The sequence below is a fragment of the Acomys russatus genome, chromosome 8 (genome assembly GCF_903995435.1).
Source record: "Acomys russatus chromosome 8, mAcoRus1.1, whole genome shotgun sequence".
Lineage (NCBI taxonomy): Eukaryota > Metazoa > Chordata > Mammalia > Rodentia > Muridae > Acomys > Acomys russatus.
Window position 1 is genome coordinate 21,420,910 of NC_067144.1, and position 24,264 is coordinate 21,445,173.

General features: G+C 42.7%; 1 protein-coding gene and 1 non-coding gene across 2 annotated transcripts in view; both read left to right on the forward strand.

The window, feature by feature from the left end:
• The window catches only part of Rabl3 (RAB, member of RAS oncogene family like 3), a 29,852-nt gene extending 5,797 nt beyond the window's left edge, over nt 1–24,055 (forward strand). The window contains exons 3-8 of the mRNA XM_051149891.1: nt 10,288–10,417; nt 12,286–12,400; nt 15,894–16,044; nt 19,763–19,834; nt 20,978–21,016; nt 23,637–24,055. Of these exons, the coding sequence (XP_051005848.1) occupies nt 10,288–10,417; nt 12,286–12,400; nt 15,894–16,044; nt 19,763–19,834; nt 20,978–21,016; nt 23,637–23,702 (573 nt within the window). The 3' untranslated portion in view covers nt 23,703–24,055. The remainder of the gene's footprint in view (nt 1–10,287; nt 10,418–12,285; nt 12,401–15,893; nt 16,045–19,762; nt 19,835–20,977; nt 21,017–23,636) is intronic.
• LOC127193545 (small Cajal body-specific RNA 4) lies at nt 5,079–5,206 on the forward strand. Its single transcript, XR_007831179.1, has one exon. It is a non-coding gene; the product is annotated as a small Cajal body-specific RNA 4 (non-coding RNA).
• Nucleotides 24,056–24,264: the final 209 nt, after the last annotated feature.

Consider the following 24,264-nt stretch of genomic DNA (forward strand, 5'->3'; position numbering starts at 1 on the left):
AAATTACCTGGTACCTAACTTTTGCACAATTTTCTGCCTCTTCTTTTATCCGTAGCCCACCCTTCATTCCTGTCCCCACCCAGAGCCCAGCAGGTCTTTGTGTGTTTCTGTCTCTGACTCTGTCTCTCATAGTCTTTTTTTTTTTTTTTTTTTTTTTGGTATGGGCATTTTGCCTGTATGTTATAGCTATGTACACATATTTGCAGTGCCCTCAGATGCAAAAAGAGGAGGTGGGGCATATGTGCACATGTGTGTATGTGCAGTTGGGTGTGGGTACATGCAGACACCAGAAGTCAACTTGGAGTGTCATTCCTCAGGAACCATCCACCTTGTCTTTTGAGATAGGGTCCTTCAATGGCCTGGAGCTCAGGAAGTGGCCAGGATGGCTGGCCGGCAAGCCCTGGGGTTCCACCCACCTGTCAGTCACTGCCTTCCCAGCTTTGAGATTATGCTCAGATGCTGCCACACCCAGCCTTTAAAACCATGGGTGCTGCAGAAGGGAGCTCAGGCCCTCGTGCCCGCCCACCAAGGACTTAACCAGCCGAGCAACCTCCCAGTCCCTGTGTTTGCCCTGCATTTCACTGGGCTGTCCCTACCTCTTTGGGTTTAATTTGCTCTTTTCTTTCAAGCTTCTCTTTGAAATGAGTAGTTGCTTCTTCGTTGATTGCTTTCAGGCTTCTTACAGAGCTCAGAGACGCCGAGTTTTCTGTCTACCACAGCTTTAGCTGCCTTGTTATCATGGAGTCTGTACACTGTCTAGTTTCCACTGTGGTTTCTCCTTTGGCTCATTTGCTATTTGAAATGTGTGTCTTAGTTTCCAAACATTTGACAGTGTGGATGACCTTTAGTTGTTGGTTACTTTCTTGGTTTTTTTGTTGTTGTTTTGTTTTCTTTTTTTAGTTTTTTGAGACAAGGTCTCTCTGTGTAGCCTTGGCTGTCCTGGACTCACTTTGTAGACCAGGCTGGCCTCGAACTCGCAGCAATCCACCTGCCTCTGCCTCCCAGAGTGCTGGGATTAAAGGCGTGCGCCACCACTGCCCGGCTTCTAGGTTACTTTTATTGTGCTCAGAGAACATGTTCTCTATCCTTCATCCTTCTAAGCTGATGGAGACTTCCTTGTCCTGTTTTATTGTCAGTTTTCTTAATCACTTGTTAAGTATTTTATCTATAAGTCAGAAAGATGCTGCCATTGCTGTGTGTGGTGCTCTGTTTACTAGGTCAAGGTTACTGAACTTTTTTTTTTTTTGTCCCCGCTGGATTGCTTTTCCTCATCCACTTCATCGTTTATAAGGAATATATGGTATAATCCTAAACTATTTATGGAAATTTGTTTTTTTGTTTTTGTTGTTGATGTTTAATTCTGCCTGTTTTAAGATTATATACTAGTTTGATATTGTTTAAATTGCCTGAAGGATTTCTGGGACTTGAACTCAGGCTTTCAGACCAGTTCAGCAAGCACACTGGGCAGTCTGACAAGCCTCTAGATTTAAAGCTTTATTGCTGTACTGTCCCTTTTCTGTCTGGTGATGTTTTGTGTCGTGAGGTTTATCTTCTCCGATCCTGAAATGGTTTAAACTAATTATTCTTAGTGTTTCTGTATGTGTCTCTAATTCCATTTTCCACCTAACACTTCACGTGTCCTGCCCTTCTGGTGTGTCTCTTAGTAAGTAGGATATAGACACATTTTATTTTAATTATCAGTCTGATAGATTCTGTCCTTTATTTGGTGTATGGGTCTTGCTCCAGATATTCTAATTTAGAGATAGATATACGTGGTACCCAGGAATCTGCATTTTATGAAATATCTACGGCGTTTTAACTAGAGATAAATGGGATGCTGAGTAAGGTTTCCAGATGAATGTAGAGGTGGTCAGTGGCGAGCCTGAATGCTCACGGAAAACTGTTAGGAATATAAATGACACTCCAGAGTTCAACGAGCACGAGTTTCTCAGGTAGTGGTAAAGTAATTAGCCGAGAGGCGCTTTGGGGATAAGCAAAGCATTTCCTATTTTTTCAACACAAAAATAGAGCATTCAAGACTAAACAGCATCTAACAGGGCACACAAAGCTGTTTCTTCTGGATAGAGATCGTTACTGTTCATACAAAAACTGAGGCTAAGAGGGAACAGGCTTGTTGCAATCACCGAGTAAGAAGACTCCAGGAGGAAAAGTAGAAATTCTTAGAGGAAGGAGATAAAATTGAGGTTGACTAATAAGCAGTTTGAGGACAAGAATGAAAGAGTCCCAACAAAGCCCCGCCCCACATGTGTTCTCAATGAGGAAAACAATACAACTGGCAGTAAAGATTCCAGAACAGTCTGTCTCTGCAGGGCCCGCGATGTGAAGGAGGCCTGTTGATCTCTGCAGCCAGGGCTTTTGTGCAAGTCCTGGAGAGCACACCAGCCATACCAGCTCCTTCCCAGAGCTCTGACTTACTCAAGAAACAGCAGTTCCCTGAGAAATCTTTGCTTGGGGGCATTACCAAGTTCAGAGTTCCCTTAAAGGCATGCTGGGCCATAGAGGTTCTGTTTTGTTTTGTCTCATTTCATCTTGTTTTTAGTCCACTACATAGTTCTAAGATCTCTGAGCTCGTTGGGACCATGTGGCCAGCTGATCATTACGTTCTTGAAGCTCAGCGGGGCCGAAAGGGGCCTAGCTAGTACTGCTGCTCACTGGTGAGCTCTGTCTGCCTTCCCCGACAAGGCTGTGTTTCTGAAGTGGTAACATAAACAAGGGGCATTTTGAAAGTATAATCTACAGTTGTCATAGAAACACAAATCACTACTATTATAACCAAAGGAGCGGTTCTTCCCTATAGCAAAATGATTAAAGCGTGTCTCAGGGGAGCTCTGACCTCTGAAGCAGCTTTGGGAGCACAGCCACGGTGTCTGTGTGAGGGAGCCTGCGAGGGAGAGATCTCTAGTGCTGACGTGGACACCTGAGTGCCTTCTCTACAGAACTTTTGGACACAGGTGCCCTGTTGAAGCTCATTTTAGACATGGTAAGAACCAACTAAAAATAGAGCTCACAGAGATGATAATGTGACTGTTTCAAGCCCTGCCTGAAGTTAATGACTTTACTCAGTAATTAGAACATTCTGGATCCATTTATTCTGTGCAGAGGCCCATAACTGAGTTGAGTAGGGAGTTTTATTTTGTGGTATTCTTCACTCCTGGCTTCTGACTTTGTTACCCTAAAGCTAATGGACTGATGAGCACATGGCTACTCCTAATAATGACAACACAGTGTTAGAGCCTAATCTTTTCACAGATTATAAATAAGGAAATTGATTTGTCATTTCTAGTTCACTTTAATGGGATTCTAACTCTCCAACTTGTACATTGCATGCAATCAATACTTATTGAATTTCTGTTTGGGTAACGAAACAATGCGCAGGCACTGGGGAAAAATAAAAGGGCATCGTTTTTATCCTCGCTAGGGATATGAAGTGGATTTACTTGGAAGGATAAGGTCTGGATATAGTGGCCTTTAAAGTGACAATAGTAAGCACAGCTAATGCTTCTTTAGTGCTTGCTCTGGCTAGGACCCCATGTACACAGTAATTCAGTGATTTCCCACAAGGCCTCTGTGAGGTGGGTGTTGGTGGCCCTCTTCAGCTCCGGAGGCACAGAGGTGCTATGTGATTTTGTCCAGATCATGTTGCTAGCAGGTGGCAGAATTGGAATTGAGGTCCAGACAGCCTGACTCAGAAGCCAGTGGTTCTTAGTCACGCTGCTACTGCCTCTTATTCCAGAACAACGAGAGGGAACGAGCATTCTGATGGGGCGTAATCTGGTAACAACTAGTTTCACGTGGCAACCAATTTGAGTTTATTAAAAGAAAAAATTAGCTCAGCGGCTGAATGAGCTTTAGTAGGTATCTGCAGCTAGCAGTTAGTCCTGGCCACGCCCTGGGGGAGGTAGGGCAGGACGGCTCTAGGGAGCAAGGTGGTAGCAGTTTAAAAGTGAGCTGCATGTGGAAATGGGGCTACGAATAGACAGACCTGCCCCTCCTCCCAGGGGCTGCCGGGGTAGCCTGGGTTACCGCATAGACAGACCTGCCCCTCCTCCCGGGTGCTCCAGCGGAGAGAAAAAGAGAAGGAAATCATAAGAAACTCAGTTCTAAACATGGCTATCTAACTGAACTTGACCAGAAGCCTTTAGTAACGAGGCGCTAACGTTTGAGATCGTTGGGAAGTGCAGTCATGTGTATAGAGGTCGCCCTAAACCACACAGCCCGTCAGTTAGAAAAGAATTAAAGGCAAAAAGGGAAACTTTGGGGTGGCGGGGGGGGGGGGGGGGTTAAAGAGTTGCAGTTCCAAAGAGAGTCAGAGAAAGATTGGTCAAGGAAGAGTGGAGGCAAAAGGATGAGCTACTACAGAGCACACGCAGCGAGCTCCTGAGCGGGTAGGGGGTAGGGCGTGGGGGGTTGGGCTTTGCTAGAAAATGCCTGAGATATGAGGTGGAAAAGAAAAACACATTGGGTTTTAGTGAGGTTAGCACTAACCTTTGGATGAGTGATATTAGTGGCAAAACCAAATGGAGTGACTGGGCAGCACAGGTTTAAATCAGTCTTTTATGAAGGTTAGAATTTTTTTTTAAAAGGAGAGAATGGGTGTAGGGTATAGGGGAAGGGCTTGCTTGACTGAAGGCAAGTGAGAAGTCACTAGCAAAAAAGCAATGACATCAATTCAAATGCCCAGGACACCTGTCGCATCTCTTTGGTTGGTTGGTTGGTTGGTTGGTTTCTTCAAGACAGGGTTTCTCCGTGTAGCCTTGGCTGTTCTGGACTTGCTTTGTAGACCAGGCTGGCCTCGAACTCAGAGATCAACCTGCCTCAGCCTCCTGAGTGCCGGGTTTAAAGGCGTGCGCCACCACACCTGGCTTGTCGCATCTCTTAGTTACTGTTTCTCCTGCCTCTCTTTTTCTTCCAACTCTCTCCTAAGTCTCCCTACTGTCCCTTTCTTTGTAGAAGGAACTCTACAGGCACTTACTGATTTGAACTTGTTAGAGTCTTTTCCTTTTCGCTGTGTATTATTATCTTTATGGACTTTATTTCCTTTTAAAAGTTCCACTGACACTGGAGGACCAAGAAGGCTAAGTCTGATGAAGCAAGACTTTGCTGATACACTCCTCCTAGACTAAGGGGTGGAGAGAGCTGCCCTAATTGGAGAGAACCATAGGGCTGACTGTACTACCCAACATCTTCCAGCACTGTCTTTGCTATTATTTAAAATTAATTGAACAAGAATAGAAGAGGGGGAAAAAAGTTCCACTGACATACTGAAGTGAAATGAGCCCATATGTCACTGAGGTGTGTTGCTCAGTAGGAACGTAAGAGGGACGCCCAACTGGGGAGGATTTCTGTTCTCCATTCGATGATTCACAAATATATTCCTGCTTCCTATTGAGAAAGCCAGTCTACATTGCCATGAAGCCCTGATTGTCTTTAACTCCCAGATCCTTGGTGACTTGATCTAAGTTTAAAAACAAACAACAAAAGCAAATCAAATAACTTCTTCTTTCCGTTAGGTATAATAGACTCTTAATGTAGTAGCCGATGCCACAGACTGTGTCAAGAGCCTTGCTTAGTATAGTGTTAATTTTCTTGTAAACTGTACTTTCCATTCTTAGGACTCATTGCATATGGATTCATTTTTTGAGTATTAATTAAGCCAGTTGGGAAGGAAAAAAAATACCTTTTCTTCTAATTCTAGAAGGAAATTTGAAAAACTTTGGATTGAGAAGGTATTCCCTGGTAGAGGAAAGTATAGATGACTCATCACAGCGGCTTGTGAGTATGAGTGTGCTGGCCAGCAGGCATCGCAGGGCTACAAAAATACAGGTGTTTGATCCTGTCTGAGAAGCTTCAGGGATGGCCCAGGAGTCTCTGTTTTGTTTTTTGGTTTTTGTTTTTGTTTTTACAAAGTTCTTACTCTGATTTACTTCATTTCATAGCTCTACCTAAGAAAAAGAGAAAATTATAAGTAAACTAAATATAATAAAACATTGAGGGATAACATAATATAAATATATTAATTTGACAAACATGTTTTAAGGGTCGCACTATTTTCTAGGGATTTGGAGAAGAAGAGTACTTGACCCCTGCTCTCTCGGGCACAGAGTGTGATAAAGGAGATGCTGGGTGTTGGCTAAGACGGTGCAGACAGTAAGATGACAGCAAAGTAGAGAGTTATAGAAACATGTAGAAAGAAGACGTAACATGCCCTGACTTGCGTGTGAGAGAAGGGCAAGATCAGGAGGGGTTTGTGGAAGAGGCGAAGCTTGTTCATAACAGATCACTTTCTTTCTATTTAAATAGTTTTGCTTAGAGTCTTTATAAAATAGGACATGTATTTCCACGGGTTCTTAACAGACATCATGTAGGGTAGCCTGTTTTACTTTGGTGATTTGGCGTAGTCACGTGATGTCAGTCACTTACGTCATGTAGCAAAATAGCAGTGCTTTTTGTTGCAGTGTACAATGTTAACTTCCATTCTCTAAAAGAAGGTTCAGGGTCTGTAACTTGCTCGTATCATTTTCTATCTTGTTGTCTTTGTTTTATCTTCTTAATGTCAGTGTGAGTATCTAGAGAGTGCCACACATGTATTTAAATGTTTTCCTGAGCCAGGCGCAGTGGCGCATCTCAGCACCCAGGGAGGCAGAGGCTGGTGGATCTCTGTGAGTTTGAGGCCTGTGTGGTCTATAAAGCGAGTCCAGGACAGCCAGGGCCACACAGAGAAACCATCTTAAAAAAAAAAAAAAAAAAAAAAAAAAAAAAAAAAAAAAAAAAAAAACCTGGTTTCCTGGCAAAAGGCTTTAGAGCTAAACAAATGAATACAGCAAAATACAAAGCACTTTTTGGAGCGTAATATGTGAGGGTTAGTGGATTTTATGACATCTTTTTAACAGTTGCGTTGTCTTTTTCATCATTTTTCTTTTAAAGGCAGTAGATGTTTTAGAGATACATAGTGCATCAGAGGCTCGGCAACACGAGGGCTGGTTCGTGGCAATTGTGTATAAGCCTGCCACCAGCAGAGTTCCCTTCTGTAGAACCAGCAGATCTCCAGCCCAGTTACAGCAGAATCATTTGGAGATTTAGATGCCTAGGGCTCACTCCTAAGAACCTAGTTCTGCTGGCTTGCCATGTGTATTTTTCATTTGGGGGAAGGAGAGAGTACTGAGGTGTGGTGACTAACGGTCCCACAGTCCAGACAAGGCCGACTTCAAATGCATAATCCTCCTACATCAATATGTTTAGTGCCGGGCCGGGCATGATGATGCACGCCTTTAATCCCAGTACTAGGGAGGCAGAGGCAGGTGGGTCACTGTGAGTTCAAGGCCAGCGTGATCTACAAAGGGAGTCCAGGACAGCCAAGCCTACACAGAGAAACCCTGTCTCAAAAAACAAACAAACAAACAAACAAACCTTTAGGGCCTCAATATCTTTAGAGGTTACAAGTAAGTACAACTCACCTGGCTCTATATATTTATTTTTAAGTTCCTTCGAAAAGTCTGGTGTCAACCCTTGAACCATCATATATTTGGTTATTGTATATCAGAATGTGTTCCTAAACAGTAAATATTTGAGTAGTTAAACAGGCAATGAAGCCTAGGTCCTGAGGGGTAAACAGAGGCCGTGAAAGGGGTTATGACTGAGAAAGCCATTGGATGGTTTGGGCAGAAGGTAAAGATGAATTCATTTGGATTTAAGATAATCCCTCTACTATGTGGGGAATGCTTCTAGTAGGGAAACCATATGTTAGTCAATCCAGGCAAAGGAGTAAACAGAGGCATCGACCTAAATGGTAAGAATTGAGATGGTGACAGATTAAAGCCTGGGCACATTTTTAAGATCAAAGGAACAGAATTTGTGGATGGACTAGGTGGGGAATTGGGAAGGAGTCAGTCACTCCTAAGTTTTTGACCCAAGTTATTGGGAAGATATCAGTGATCTCTCTCTCTCTCTCTCTCTCTCTCTCTCTCTCTCTCTCTCTCTCTCTCTCTGGTTGTTTGTTTGTTTGTTTGTTTTGTTTGTTTGTGTTTTGAGGCAAGGTCTCTCTGTGTAGCCTTGGCTGTCCTGGACTCACTTTGTAGACCAGGCTGGTCTTGAACTCACAACAATCGGCCTGCCTCCGCCTCCTGAGTGCTGGGATTAAAGGCGTGCGCCACCACACCCAGCTGTGATATCTCAACAAAAGGATTGCCTTCCATTAAGACTGGGAAAGCTGGGAGAGGAATGGTTGGGAAGAAGACAGGATATCTTTTTTAGACATTCCTGGTGGTAGCCCTGTTAATACGGTAGTCTAAAATTCCTGGTGGTAGCCCGGTTAATACAGTAGTCTAAAATTCCCAGGATTTGTATAAATTGTAGATTCACAACACACAGAAGACATTTACAATCAGAAGAGTAGATGAAATGTCCAAAGAGCAGGAATTGATAGAGAAGAACTAGTAGGGCGCCCCAACAATAAAAATGACAGAAGTAAGAAGAGCCTAAGTGACAGTGAAAAAGACTAGTCAGTGGAATGGAAGGAACCCCCAAAGTGGGTGTCACAGAAGCTAAGTGAAGAAACACTGCAAAGCACAGAGGTGAATAAATGACGGAATAGAGTGAAAACTCACTCAGCTATTGGCATTCGTGATGTGGAAATAATTGGTGATCTTGATCAGAAATAGTTTAACAGATTGTGCAAAGGTCATCAAGAAAGATGTAAAGAGATTGTGATTCCAGGGGATCTGATGCCCTCTTCCGACCTCTGTGGGTACCCGGAATGTGCGTGACACATATACATACATGGAGGCAAAACACTTAGGCACGTAAAATAAAAATAAACAAATATTTGAAAAAGAGAATGTGAGGGCCAATAAGATTGCACAGCATATAAAGGTGCTTTCTGCTGAGCCTGACCACCTGAGTCTGATCACTGGCACCCACCCTGTAGAAGCAGAGAACTGACGTGCACAAGTTGTGCCCTGGCCGCCACACGTACATCATGGTCTGTGCCTCTCAAATAATAATAGTTACTATATACACATGTATGAAAAAATCATAAACTACACCCATGAAATCTCAACAGTATTTATACCTAAATCAGACCTACATTATGCTACCAGTTGGTGTGCCAGTGTCGATGGAGGAAGTTTGACAAGGTCCCAGCCCTGGATGACTGCTAAGAAAGGGAGAACCCCCACTAGGCTAGGCAATCCCAAGGGGGCAACTCTAAACAAATCTGCATACAAGAACAGTAAACTGACTCAGTAGGCTGTATGTACACACACACACACACACACACATGCGTGTGTGTGCATGGAACTGAAGTCATGAATTTGAGAAGGAGTTCGGGGCGGACACAGTAGGAACTGCAGAGGAGGAGAGGGAAGGATGGAAATGTTGTAAATGTGCTGCTCATGTATTCTCAAAAACACATTTACAGTGAAAAAAGTGAGGACAAAATAGAGCTGGAGATAGATCACTTTGGAGGGGTCTTTTCTGTGAAAATGAACAGAGAAACAGCCCGGTAGTAGTGGGAAGACAAGACATATTTGTATGTTGCCGAGAATGGTCCTGCAGAGGAGGAAATGCCGTGCTGGAAATTGGGGATAACTGGTATAACTGCATCTCTGCATGATGAAATGGAAGGGGATTTACAGCACAGAGAAGCCAAATTTAACCCTAGAGGCCCAGGCAGCCCAAGGTAACAGCAGGAGGAAAGTAATCCTATGGACGTTCAGTCAGGGAGATAGAAAGAGCGGGTGGAGGAAGTTCTTTTTTTATTTTTATTATTATTTGGTCCAGAAAAGAGATCCTGGAAATTTCAAAAGGAATAAGAAGGTATGAAATTATTATCAGAGAAAGGAAAGTGGGCAGCAGAACTGATAAAAGGATGCTCCGGGGCATACTTGAATTCAGTCTGCCAGGATGTAGTTTTCTGAGCTCTGCATTCAGGAAGCTGCATTTTGGGTTCAGAATAGAGGAAGAAGAGGCTATTGCCAAGACTGGAGTTTTGTCAGATGGATGCCATGGTGAGGGAGGTGGAGCATGATGGAAAGTGTCAGGATGGGTCGTGGGACCTGTGCTGTGCTGGGAAGTAGGGGGGGAGTTGTAAAAAGATGTTCTTGTTAAGCATGGGGGGAGTTGGAATAGTAAAGAGAGGAAAGTGCAAAGACAGACAGAGGTGACACAGTCCGAGCAGGATGCTGGTAGGCAGGCCATTGCTCCACACTGGGAGAGGGCGCTCACCACAATGTTCGGTGGCTTTAATAATTATTTTAATCAATCTATTAGGTTCATGACTACAAAGAAGGAACCCCTGAAGAGAAGACCTACTATATAGAACTATGGGATGTTGGAGGCTCTGTGGGCAGTGCCAGCAGTGTGAAAAGCACACGAGCAGTGTTCTACAACTCTGTAAATGGTAAAAGATTTTCATTTCTCCTGTCTTAGTGGCCTAGAAGTATTGATCGTTTGATATGAAGTGCCATGACATGCCGGGCTAATCTTATTGTGAGAGCCCTGATGCGCTTACAACTCTTGGTTTAAATGTGTATTTCACATTCTATCTTGTTAGCCTCTGGTGTCTAGCCAGGGCCTCGTCGCCTTGTTACAAGGTCCCTTCGTTTTACTCCTTAGGTATATGTGTGTAATATATATCCATCTTAGAAGCTCAACAGTAGTAGGTACCCATGTATCCTTTCCAAAGGTCTTTAGTGATAGTCATCCCTCTCCGTACTCCTACCTCAACCCTGCTCTTCCACTCCAACCCAAGCTTAGCCCTTCCTGTCCCCGTATTCTCTTTAACCCTTAATACCAGCCCATTCTCTCTCACCTCCCTTTAACTGCCTCCTCATGACCCCTTAGTAGTTCCGCGGCCTCTGTAAGCACCCCAGATGAAACATACCTGGAAGTAAGTTCCCTCTCCTACTCCCCACTCTGACCACCTAGCCTGCTGGTCTCAGCAGAAAGCCCAAGAAGTGTCTCTGGCTCCTTAAATTAGAATATAGTCTCACTAGAGTATAGTCTTAACTTTTCTAGCTCATGTTCTATAAAACATCACTTCAGCATAAATGAAGAAAAGAGTTTTAAAAGGGTGTTCAAACACCCTTAAGCGCTCAAAAGCCTTCCCTAAAGATTTTCAAGAGATAACATTAAAGGTGTTTATTACCCATCTACTAGTTAGCGTGCGTGAGAGTCTCTCGTTCTTTTGCCCTGTGAGATCTTACTCTGCTACATTCCTCTCACATTTTACTGTCAGAACACTTGACTGCAAATTCTTGCTACCTCAAAAATATATTCACCTGAACAAGACCTGCGCAGTGACATCAGGTAACTTGCCACTGTGGATGGAATAAATCTCACAAGGCCCCAGCCCTAGCTGAAAAGCAACAAGGCAATTAATGGCCGCTGAAAGAGACCCAGTCTTCTCCAGGGATGGTTCGCTGATAGGTTGTTCAGCTTCACGTGCGCAGCCCTGAGCATGTACACACCCAAGCAACACCAGGAGACTCCGCACACTGTATTGCATGCTGTATTGCAAGCGCCTATATATGCAGCAGTGGCTGAAGAAGGGGCATGCACATGAGAGGGAATAGGAGGACACAGGAAAAGTTGGAGGGGAGGGCAGAAACGGTGAGATTATGTAAATGTTATACTCATGAAATTCTTAAAAAATTGTTTTAACTTAAAAAAGAATTTGAAAGTCTATGGTTCGTGTATTTCAAGATGATGTTCTAAATTCCAACAGGCATTGAAGTTTTTCTTTTAGCTCCATTTTATTATAATAATTACCTACTTTGTCTGCTGTCGCTTCCGGCTTGTTTTTGTTTTTGTCTTTTTAAGGAAAAATAACAGTTATAAAAAACTAAAGTGAGCCATTTTAATGTATTTTACCAGTCCAGAAGCAATGTGACTTTTGAATAATGTAATCTGTTAATAAATAATGTTCTTTATTGGTAAAGTGCCTGTATAAGCAGTTCCAAGCCTGAAGTAGGCACTCCGGGGCTGCGGGATGAAGAGTAAAAATGCAATCTGAATATTTCATGACATTCTGTAAGCCTTTGGAAGGAAAAAGAAAGACATTTTAAGGTATATTAGTATATTAGTGGCAACACTTTCTAGTTAGTTATTTGTGTTTGTAAAGGACATTTTGAAATCAGTGTCTGCTTGTGTTGCCATAGTTGAATTCTAGATCGCTAAGCCACTTATGATCTGTACTTACTTGCCTTTGTTGACTGTAAAGTAAGAGGGACTGATGGGTACTGACATCGTGTTACCTGATTATTTCAGGCATTATTTTAGTACACGACTTAACAAATAAGAAGTCATCTCAAAACTTATACCGCTGGTCACTGGAAGTTCTCAATAGGGATTCGGTTCCAACTGGAGTCCTGGTGACGAATGGGTAAGCCCGGAAAATTACTTTACAGTTGGTTTTAAGTGTGATTGCAATCCTGGGAATGTGCTTCGCAAATTATCCTTTGTAAGAAGTGTGATTAGTTCTGTTTTAGCCTCTACAGGGTCTTTCCATTATTTGACTGGCATCTTTCATGGCGGTGGTTTTTATTTTGATGAAACCTAATTACTTAGTTTTTCTACTCTGGATTTTGCTCTTGGTATCACATCTAAGAACTCTTTGCTTAATCTCAGATCATACAGATTTTCTCCTGTGTTTCTTCTATATGTTTTATAATATGGGACTTATATTAGATTTATAGTCTGCTTTAATTTTATATAAGTGTGATTTGGGCTTAATTTTAAATTTGAATGTTTACTTGTCCCCACATCCTTTGTTGAAAAGACTATTCTATCTCCATTGAGTTGCCTTCGTCCTCTGACAAAGTCAGTTGACCATATTTGTACAGGTCAACCTCTGTCCTCTGTCCTGTTGATCTATGTGTCTACTTCCTTTGAAACCATGAGCCAACACAAAAGATTTTCCTCCTGTCAGGTACTTGGTCACAATAACCCAAAAGTAATGAAGGGGTGTGTGTGTGTGTGTGTGTGTGTGTGTGTGTGTGTGTGTGTGTGTGTGTGTGTGTGTGTGTGTGTGTGTTTATGACCATCAGATTTCTTCTACACATTGCTAGTGTGGTAGAACTTGTCTGAGTTTAGATATGAACCACCCTGTCATTCCATGGTCACAATGTGTTCCTTCTTTCCTTGTATATGTTGCTGAGCTTGATTTAATGTTTTCTTCCAGTTTTTTTGTTCTGTGTTCATGTGGAATATTGGTTACACTTTCTGTTCTTATAATGTCTTTGGCCTATTTGATTTGAGAATAATGTTAAACTCAAAGCTTCTTCCTTTCCTATTTTTGGGAAAATATTGTATTTATTTGATGTTATTTCTTCTTACCAATGAGACTTTGGCTATTTCATTTGGATAGGTTTTCAACTTCAGATTCAATTTTTTTTTTTAATAGTTAATGGATGGTACATGTACTTTGTTTTGTCTCAAGTGGACTTGGCTAATTTGAGCTTTAAAGGATTCATGCATTTCCGTTAAGTTACTGAACATCTGTGAGCAGGGTTGTTTATAATACTATTCATTATCTTTTTGTAGTCTGCAATGGCTGTGTTTTTTCATTGTGCTTTCTTTTGTTTCCCTTTAGACCTGCTACTAGTTTGATGATTTCTAGTCTTTTCAAAATTTTTTTTAGTTTCATTGATTTTTTTTTTCTTTTAGAAATTTTTTTAAGAAATTTATTCTTAAGCCACAAGTAGGAGACTGTTTATACCAGACTGTATCTGCATCGGTGTTAAGGAATTAAAGGTGACAGTAACAATTACAGATGTGTAACTGAGCTGCATTTTGACACTGCAGCTTCCGTTTGTCCGAGAGGTGCACCTGCACATGTGTTAGACAGTAGTGCATGGGTGCTTCGTTGCTGCGTTATTTGTAACAGCAAACGATCTGGAAGCAACTCTGAGGTCCAAAAGAAAATTCGTTAAATAAATAACGGTCTAGCATATACTGGACTACTCAGCTATTTGAAAAAGCATCAGGACTTTGCTAAATGAGAAAAAAATCAGGAATGCTTCTGTGTAGGAAATAGAGGGATTTACAAAGGATTAAAACAAGGCCTTATGCTGTGTAAGGGAGAGGGTAATGGTGCGTGCTCGTGTGTGCATACAGAACCCGTTAAAAGGGCTGTAGCTGTAGCTCAGTAGAGCGTTGCCCTAGAGTGCATGAGGCCCTCGGATCAATCCTTAGCACCACTTTAAAGAATGAAACAGCAAATCGAAAGTGCTATTGTATCTTGTAAGTTTTATTCCTTGAATCTTAAATCTTATTTTCAGTTATAGTATTGAAAAGATGAACAGTTTTTGCTTTTGTTTCTCAAAGGGTTATTGTGCATATAAAATAATTCTTTTTTTACTTTATGGGATTATTGGCTGTATCTGTCTATAATAAAATTCTTCATCGGTTTTTCACATAATGATTTTAAAATGATTTCAAGATCTAATGTCACGTGTGTATAGCTTTTATGAAAAAGGGTGATAAGGAAAACCAAAGTCAATGTGGTATAATTTTCTTTAAAATTAATATTTAAGTGGTGAGTCATTGTATAGATTTGTGGTTCAACGAATATAATTCTTTAAAAAATGAAAAGCTAAAAAGAAAAATGAGAGTGCAACATAGATATACTTACACAGTAGTCTATGGGAGATTATATAAGAATTTAAATAGCAGAAAGTATGTGTGTCAAAGATGTTATTTGATAGAAAACACTAAACTTCGCGAGAGAATTTGTGAATAGAAGAAAAAGAAATAATCCTGAAAATCTCATTCTCTAGTAATTTAAATTTCAGTCCAAACCATGTCTCCTAAGTCAGGAGTGTGTAGGTAGGAAGGTGCTGGTTCAGGGCCTTGAACTTGAGCTGTTATTGGCTTCAGTGCAGATAAAACAGATGGTGATATTTGTATGAGATGGGTTACGTAGTTTAAAACAGCTGTGTTCTGAGACGGAAGGGTGCCGAGGCTCTGCAAGATCTCGTGGAGGGTGGAGAGATGGGGTATGTGACGCTCTCCTCCTATCCCAGTTTAGATTACTCAGAAAGAAAGAAAAGTGCTCAGACCAAAAAGTAGCTGTGTTCAAGTGGGTTATTGACTGGATTATACAGTATTGATTGCTCCAAAGCAGATTTTGCTGACTGCTGTAAATTGAGCTTACAACGTGTCAGAATTCCAGATCTACTTTGCTTCTGATAGGCAAATCGAATTTCAATTAATTAACAACAATGGACTTTATGTTCCTTTCGGTAATGAGAACTCTCATGTGTATTGCTACTCAATCCTTTGGGTAGAACTGGAAAGAAAATGAATTAACAGACCCCTTTCTAACCCTAAGAGCATCTGATGGTCGATCCTGTCTCTCATGACTGTCATGTTAGGATGATGATTTGGTACTCGGTTTCTTGCCTTTTAACTGCTCATAGCTTGGTCATACATACTCAAGTTAGAGAACTTGTGAAGTGCCTACATTGCATGCTAGGCTCCTGGGCTTTCCATACACTGAGCTTTAAATCTACTTTCTGCTTTTACACTGAAAATTTTTAAAGCTGCTACTTGTTGAAGACAGTGCATTGTGGACAGTGAAGTCACATGTTCACAGTGTATTTGGTAGGCCCTCAATGACCCGAGTTATCAGTTATGAAGACACACAGGAACAGACTTTGAATAACAAGATGAGTAGTTGGGATTTCAGTAGATGATGGGTTGATAGTGAATAGGTACGTGGAAGAAATTAGGAGAAAAAAAAAAGATTTACAGGTGATGATGAGCAGCAGTCAGTTAATTATCACTAAAATTGTGTAAGCATCTTAGATTTACATATTACACATCTGCATTGGAAAGGTAAATTCTATTCACCTCTTCACGGTTATTTATCACAGGGATTATGACCGAGAACAGTTTGCTGATAACCAAATCCCACTGTTGGTAATAGGGACTAAACTGGACCAGATCCATGAAGCCAAGCGCCATGAAGTTTTAATTAGAACTGCTTTCTTGGCTGAGGACTTCAATGCTGAAGAGATTAACTTGGTATGTATTCTCACTGATGTGTGTCTGGGTTATATCCCAGGCAAAGAAGCTTTATACTCAAAGCAGAGGCTCACCAATCCAAATACAAAACAGATCAAAGCCAGCATACCTGGCCTGTCACATGAGGCTCTCTTTCACTATGAACTTGCACACTGAGCTATTGGAACCCTCAGACTATAGTCTGTGAATAGAACAATTCATAGACTCTTTTTTGAGAAAACTTTAAAAGGATACCAAATTCAAAATAATCATATCAATTAAGGTGATACTATACATTGGTTATTGTTGTTATTTTTGAAAGGAAAAAAACCTCTTAGTCACAGCACTTTGGAGGTAGAGGTAGGTAGATCTCTGAGTTTGAGGCTAGTCTGGTCTACAGAGTGATTTACAGGAGAGCCAGGGCTACACAGAGAGACCCTTACTTAATTATAAAATAAATAGGAAGAAAGAGCCTGTTAACTTCTTACAACACAGTTCATCTTGAAGGGCACACACAGATATGAGCAAGTTACAAACTGTAAATGAGGAGTGCATCAAAAGGACTGGTGAGTTTTGCACATAGACCCTCTCTGTGATGGCTAGTTTAATTAGAACAATGAGGCTAGGACACAGAGCTCATAAAAACAGGCTACGTCACCCAAAAGAAGTCCTTGCCCCCAGCCTCAGAGATAGACATGTTATCATCATTCACAAGCAGGATTGCCACACCGTGAGCACACGTCACTCCAGCTGTGCAGTGCCGGCTGTCAATAGTACCGATGGCCATGCCCCACGCACCATCCTCTCAGCAACCTTTGAACGTAGGCACTCTTACCTCCATCTTAAAGATGAAGACAGAGAGGCATGTCATCACAGCCAAATAAGGTGTTCCTACTGTAGAGCCTGGGTTGTTCAGTTAAGCCTGTTTCCCACTTGATTATCCTTCAACTAAAATGTAAAATGCTGGCAGTGTGAAATGTTTGAAATCATCTATTCCAAGTTATCCAAAGCTCCCGGCATATTTATATAACAAATATCACCTATGAACATTTTTTTAATGACTAGTCTTCAAGTTAAAGCTTTGTGTTCATAATGCTGGCAGGAGCACCAGTACTCTGTTAATTACTTGTTTTTTGGTTTGTTTGTTTTTTTTAATGTGCTGTTGGACCTAATACATGAGAAAAATACTTCATCACTGTCTTACAGCCTTTGCCAGTACTTTTATTTTGGACTATTCTAGTGAGTCTGATTATTTTTTTGCTTGATGAATCAACATCTATAAACACTGCCTCTACCCCCATGTCTGACTCAGCCTCTGCCTGCCATCATTTTTTTTTTTTATATTTTATTGTGCAGTGGAATGTGTCTCCTTTTTGCAGCTGTCACCGTGGAATGCTCAATGTAAACACCCTGGGTAGTCAGTATTGGACCATAGTATTCCAGAGGATTCCTACCATATAGCTTATATAAAGATGTTATCTCTGTAGAATTAATGCTGATGTTACTTTATTTGCACATTGTTTTCAAAGGGTAATTTGCCATTAAATACACATAATTAGTTCCAGTAGTAACTTTAGCATGTTTCTAAATGTATCTTTGTCCAGTGCCTACTGGTGTCTGTGACAACCAGCTAGACACATACTCCTCCTCCTGAGCTTACAGAGGCTAGGGCAACTTCAGTTGTTAGAAAAATAAAATTAAAAAGGTAAGCAGTAGGACTTAAGCACTGAGAATCTCCCAAGAGTTTACATACAACATGTGTTTGGTTTGTCAGTGTAGCCTTCAAGAACACAGCAAACAATGATAGAAGTGGGTAATGAGGATGCACAGAACTACAGTGATCACGGGAATTTAAAATAGTCAACAAGTAAATATAAAACCTCAGACTGAGGCTAGTCCGAGTGCTATACATTAGTGCTAGCTCACTCTTGCTTGTATGAATTTACTTAAACCTAACATGCATATATTACATGTTTCTGTCTATGTAAGTGCAAGTTACTTGAATGCACCTAGCCTACGGTTAGCGTGTGCAGTACTTTTCCCATGCGTGTCTGTTTAGTGATTTTCCACATCCAGACAAGCTATCCAGAGCTGCTAACTCTCAGGCTTTCCCTCAGCCGTGATGGATGGCAGGTGCCTCCTTCAGCTCCCACACTGTCATCCTAAAATGACATCCAGTTTCAGATTTTCTGCTCAACTTGAATCGTGGAGCCCAGTAGTTAATTTTGATGGGGGAGATGGAAACTTATTTGTTCACTGTTTGATTTAGTTGGGTTTTTTTGTTGTTGTTTTTTTTTTTTAGTAATTTTAACTCAGTCATTATTTAACATTCTGATGATGAGATGATCAATACCCATTTTACAAAAACATCTAGTTTTTAGGTCTAAGGCTGATTTCTTGTCTGTCTGAACAAGTGCAGACATGTGTCTAAACATCCAAACATTACTGCAAATACAGCAGTGTGCACAGTGATGTGCCAGGGTACTTAATCTTTATGTTTATAGTGAATATTTTTGTACTTAAAAATTCAATCTGATAGCATTTTCTTACAATGAAGAGGAGAGCTGATGTTCCAGTGTCTGCTACGTGACTGGCAGGCAGTACTTCTTTGATTTTCACAGACCTCTGAGTGGAGTCATCCCCATTTCACAAATGCATAAGGCCAATGTTAGAGCCATAATGACTTAAGCAGGTTACGCAATCTGAAGTGTTGGCACAGGCATTTGAACACAGTTACTAGCTTCCAGGGTTCCTGCTTTCCCTAGTAGTTTATGATCTTTGGAAACTATTGTAATTACAGTCAGTCAGCTTCCCCTCCTCCCTGTCCCCGGGTAGGGTGGGGGATAGGGAGCTATTGTCATTTCTGGCTGTTGTTTAATGTTTGATTCTTGAAATGCTGTGTCTGAACCAAAGAAGAAGTTGTTTCTAAATGTATTAGAAGGAAATCTGTGGGCCTGGCTGTTGCCAAGCAGCATTATTAAATACAGCAAGAGTCACCTCAGAAATTCCTCAAGGGGCACAGAGAGCCCACAGATGCATACAAGACATTTATCTTCCCCAAAGAGCCTGAATGGTGTCTGCACAGTTTGGACTGGATGGCATTTGAGGTAAACATCAAAGCCGACTCCATCTCCTGAGAAGGCCAGCACTGGTGACAAGCAAAGATGATGTAGCAGTGACATTCACAAGCCGTTGTGGTGACTTAGTGTCCCAGATTGTGCCACCTCCTCTGAGCTATGTGCTTTCCTAAGTAAAGAATCATACTAAATAATAACAATATATCTCTTGATTATTATTATTATCAAAACAAGTGTGTCTGTGGTATTGAAGTAATGGAGAAATCCTTAGCAGCTGTTTGTTCTTTAACTAAATCTTACTTTGCCTAAATCTTATTTTTATCTTCCAACTATTATGCAGACCACATAGTACTTAAATACTTGAACACTTAGTTCCTGGTCTTAAATAAGTGTGTCCTGTTTGTGTGACTCCTAATCAGTCCCTTAGTTTTGCTAACAAACTGCTAATAATTCTGTGGGTGCGTTGACTCCATATCCTCCAACATCGCCCAAATGGCAAGGATGAAATGGCTTTACTTTCGTGCCTTCTGTTCACACATCATAATCTGAATATTGCTGTGTGTTTTATGAGAGCTCCAGTGATTTAGCACAGAGAGGCACCACAGGGAAGCATGCACTGGAACCTCCTTCCTGACTTTTCTGTGTGCATCTTTGTGTTCCAGGATTGCACAAACCCAAGGTCCTCAGCCGCAGGCTCCTCCAATGCTGTCAAGCTCAGTAGATTTTTTGATAAGGTAATGGCTTCAATTAAGTTATTTTTAAACTTAACATATGATAGCTTAAAGTCTTTGTAGAATGCTGTGTCCTTTTGTTCCTTTGTCCAAAACCCCACAGCCTGAATACCTCTTTTGATCTCTCTTATCTGTTGAAATAATTGCTCAAGACCTGCTGACGTACTCACTCCATCACTAGCGTCCTCTAAGCAAAGAGTAAAGGCTATTGAATTCAGTTAGGGCTGTGAAGAAGATATGTGAGCCACCCCTTAAAACAATTTATACTTGTCCATTTTTTAGCGTTTTATATAATTATTCACTACTCTGTCTCCCAAAAGGCGCTGAACAGAGATTAAAGCCCTTTATGCACTCAGCTATTAATATTTTCCGTGTAAATGTTGCTCGCTGCTGCATGCACACCATCTTGAGGATAGCAGCCCCTCCATAGGGAATAAGTGATTTGCATTGTCTCATTTCTGGAAAACTCTAGGAACCTGTTGGGACGTTATTCTGTGCTATTTAGTTTTCATGTGTTATTTATTTGTGAGTTTTGTTTCCATTTAAGGCAAAGTCTTATTACATAAACCAGACTGGTCTGAAACTCACTGAATTACCCAGGCTTGCCTTGAACTCCTGATCCTCCTGCTTCCTGAGGACTGGAGTTGATTACAGAGTCTCACAGTCACAGAGTAGCACCACGTCCTGCCCATGTCTAGTGTAGCCCTCCTTCCTTGTGGAATGAGTAGGCATTAGTTTCAATCTCATTAGCACCAGATTTTAAAAAGAGAGAGAGAGAGAGAGAGAGAGAGAGAGAGAGAGAGTGTGTGTGTGTGTGTCTGTATGTGTTTTTGTGATTATCCCATGTGTGCAGGTACCTGCAGAAGCCAGAAGATGGTCTGGGATCCCTAGAGCTGCTTGCGGATGGTTGTAGGCTGCCCAGTGTGGGTGCTGGGCACCCATAAAAAGCCACAAGTGCTCAGCTGCCGAGCCACCTCTCAAGCCTCAGCACCAGATTTTTAATTCAGTGTATTAAATGTCCATAGCTTTTACTGTCCATAGACTTTTAATTTGGCAGTATTTCCTATAGTTGAATTAATGAACATTGTAACCTGTCACTTATCCCAGGTAAAATATGCTAAGCACTAAAATCTTTGTTTCTTGCAGGTCATAGAGAAGAGATATTTTTTTAGGGAAGGTAATCAGGTTGGTATCTATCTTTTCTTGGTAAAATGACTCCTTAAGTTTTGAAAGAGAGGTTCCCATCCCCGCCCCCCCCCAGAGGTTTTTTTGTTTGTTTTTTTAAGTTAGGAAAACCTCTTTCTAGGCACAGGCAACTTACTTTCTCTTGTCCACTTGAATACAAAAGGAGAAGCCCAAACAGGCAAAATGAGGGTCTGCAGTAGCAGAAGGATGCAGGGGTGAGGTGGCACTGTAACCTAAGTGCAGAAGGATGCAGGGGTGAGGTGGCACTGTAACCTAAGTGCAGAAGGATGCAGGGGTGAGGTGGCACTGTAACCTAAGTGCAGAAGGATGCAGGGGTGAGGTGGCACTGTAACCTAAGTGCAGAAGGATGCAGGGGTGAGGTGGCACAGTAACCTAAGTGCAGAAGGATGCAGGGGCGAGGTGGCACTGTAACCTAAGTGCAGAAGGATGCAGGGGTGAGGTGGCACCATAGCCTAAGTGCAGAAGGATGCAGGGGCGAGGTGGCACTGTAACCTAAGTGCAGAAGGATGCAGGGGCGAGGTGGCACTGTAACCTAAGTGCAGAAGGATGCAGGGGCGAGGTGGCACTGTAACCTAAGTGCAGAAGGATGCAGGGGTGAGGTGGCACAGTAACCTAAGTGCAGAAGGATGCAGGGGTGAGGTGGCACTGTAACCTAAGTGCAGAAGGATGCAGGGGTGAGGTGGCACTGTAACCTAAGTGCAGAAGGATGCAGGGGTGAGGTGGCACTGTAACTTAAGTGCAAAAGGATGCAGGGGTGAGGTGGCACTGTAACCTAAGTGCAGAAGGATGCAGGGATGAGGTGGCACAATAACCTAAGTGCAGAAGGATGCAGGGGTGAGGTGGCACTGTAACCTAAGTGCAGAAGGATGCAGGGGCGAGGTGGCACCATAGCCTAAGTGCAGAAGGATGCAGGGGCGAGGTGGCACTGTAACCTAAGTGCAGAAGGATGCAGGGGCGAGGTGGCACTGTAACCTAAATGCAGAAGGATGCAGGGGCGAGGTGGCACCATAGCCTAAGTGCAGAAGGATGCAGGGGCGAAGTGGCACCATAGCCTAAGTGCAGAAGGATGAAGGGCTGAGGTGGCACAGTAACCTAAGTGCAGAAGGATGCAGGGGTGAGGTGGCACTGTAACCTAAGTGCAGAAGGATGCAGGGGTGAGGTGGCACTGTAACCTAAGTGCAGAAGGATGCAGGGGCGAGGTGGCACAGTAACCTAAGTGCAGAAGGATGCAGGGGTGAGGTGGCACCATAGCCTAAGTGCAGAAGGATGCAGGGGTGAGGTGGCACAGTAACCTAAGTGCAGAAGGATGCAGGGGCGAGGTGGCACTGTAACCTAAGTGCAGAAGGATGCAGGGGCGAGGTGGCACTGTAACCTAAGTGCAGAAGGATGCAGGGGCGAGGTGGCACCATAGCCTAAGTGCAGAAGGATGCAGGGGCGAGGTGGCACTGTAACCTAAGTGCAGAAGGATGCAGGGGCGAGGTGGCACTGTAACCTAAGTGCAGAAGGATGCAGGGGTGAGGTGGCACTGTAACCTAAATGCAGAAGGATGCAGGGGTGAGGTGGCACTGTAACCTAAGTGCAGAAGGATGCAGGGGTGAGGTGGCACTGTAACTTAAGTGCAAAAGGATGCAGGGGTGAGGTGGCACTGTAACCTAAGTGCAGAAGGATGCAGGGATGAGGTGGCACAATAACCTAAGTGCAGAAGGATGCAGGGGTGAGGTGGCACTGTAACCTAAGTGCAGAAGGATGCAGGGGCGAGGTGGCACTGTAACCTAAGTGCAGAAGGATGCAGGGGTGAGGTGGCACAGTAACCTAAGTGCAGAAGGATGCAGGGGTGAAGTGGCACTGTAACCTAAGTGCAGAAGGATGCAGGGGTGAGGTGGCACTGTAACCTAAGTGCAGAAGGATGCAGGGGTGAGGTGGCACTGTAACTTAAGTGCAAAAGGATGCAGGGGTGAGGTGGCACTGTAACCTAAGTGCAGAAGGATGCAGGGGTGAGGTGGCACTGTAACCTAAGTGCAGAAGGATGCAGGGGTGAGGTGGCACAGTAACCTAAGTGCAGAAGGATGCAGGGGTGAGGTGGCACTGTAACCTAAGTGCAGAAGGATGCAGGGGTGAGGTGGCACTGTAACCTAAGTGCAGAAGGATGCAGGGGTGAGGTGGCACAGTAACCTAAGTGCAGAAGGATGCAGGGGTGAGGTGGCACTGTAACCTAAGTGCAGAAGGATGCAGGGGTGAGGTGGCACTGTGACCTAAGTGCAGAAGATAGGATAAAATTTATTTCAGTCTTCAACAGTTTTTGTCTACAGTCTTCCATAATTCAGACAACTGATAAAAAGTCCAGTTGGTGATTTTAGGAGATCAATCCTTTTTCAGACTCCAGATGATGCTGCCACCTGTTTGTTGGTACCTGTTTTCCATGTTTGTAGAGCTTCTTTTTTATTATATGTCATTCTGTGGGTTTCTGAGTGGAAGCCCAGGGAGCTGGTTCCACAATGAGCAACCGGCTGGAGCACAAGAACCTGAGGCCGGGAACAGTTTAGTTTTAGCGTCTGTGTCTTCCTGCCTCCAGCGTAACAGGATTCTTTCTTGCCTACAGATCCCAGGCTTTTCTGATCGGAAGCGGTTTGGAGGAGGAACATTAAAGAACTTCCATTATGACTGAGTTGCACTCACGCTTTACGTGAGCGAGCGGGCCGCGGCCCTCTCCACAGCTCTCCTCTTGCTGTGTCGGGTTATCAACTTCTCAGGCTCTGATAACAACATCTCAAAATGCTACCTCACCCTCAAGGAAATGGAAAAGAAAGCAACGATGTGGACGGTCCTCCTGTGCCCTGTTCTGTATTCCTCACCTCCTGTCCTGCTTATCACTTACGTAAAAGCATCAAGACAATATGAGATATTGTCAAACCAGTGCAGTAAACGAGTGTGACAAGGACTGCAGAGAAAACTGACTCTTGATTGTGCAATTTTCCCACACTCACTGCTGAAGGCTTAATGAAGCACTCCAGAAACCTATCTGTGTGGTTTTGTCTTCTTGAGGGTCATGTTAACCAGGCCTGAGTTATCCACCCCAAACCATTGCTGTCATTTTTAAAGAAGCCGAATGGTGTTATTTCATTTTCTCCACCCTCATTACACACAGGGGTGCCTACGAATAGCAACCCCATCTCCTCTCCTCCCACTGGGAAAAGGCTTAGTGTCCGGCAGAGATGAACTAATAGCTG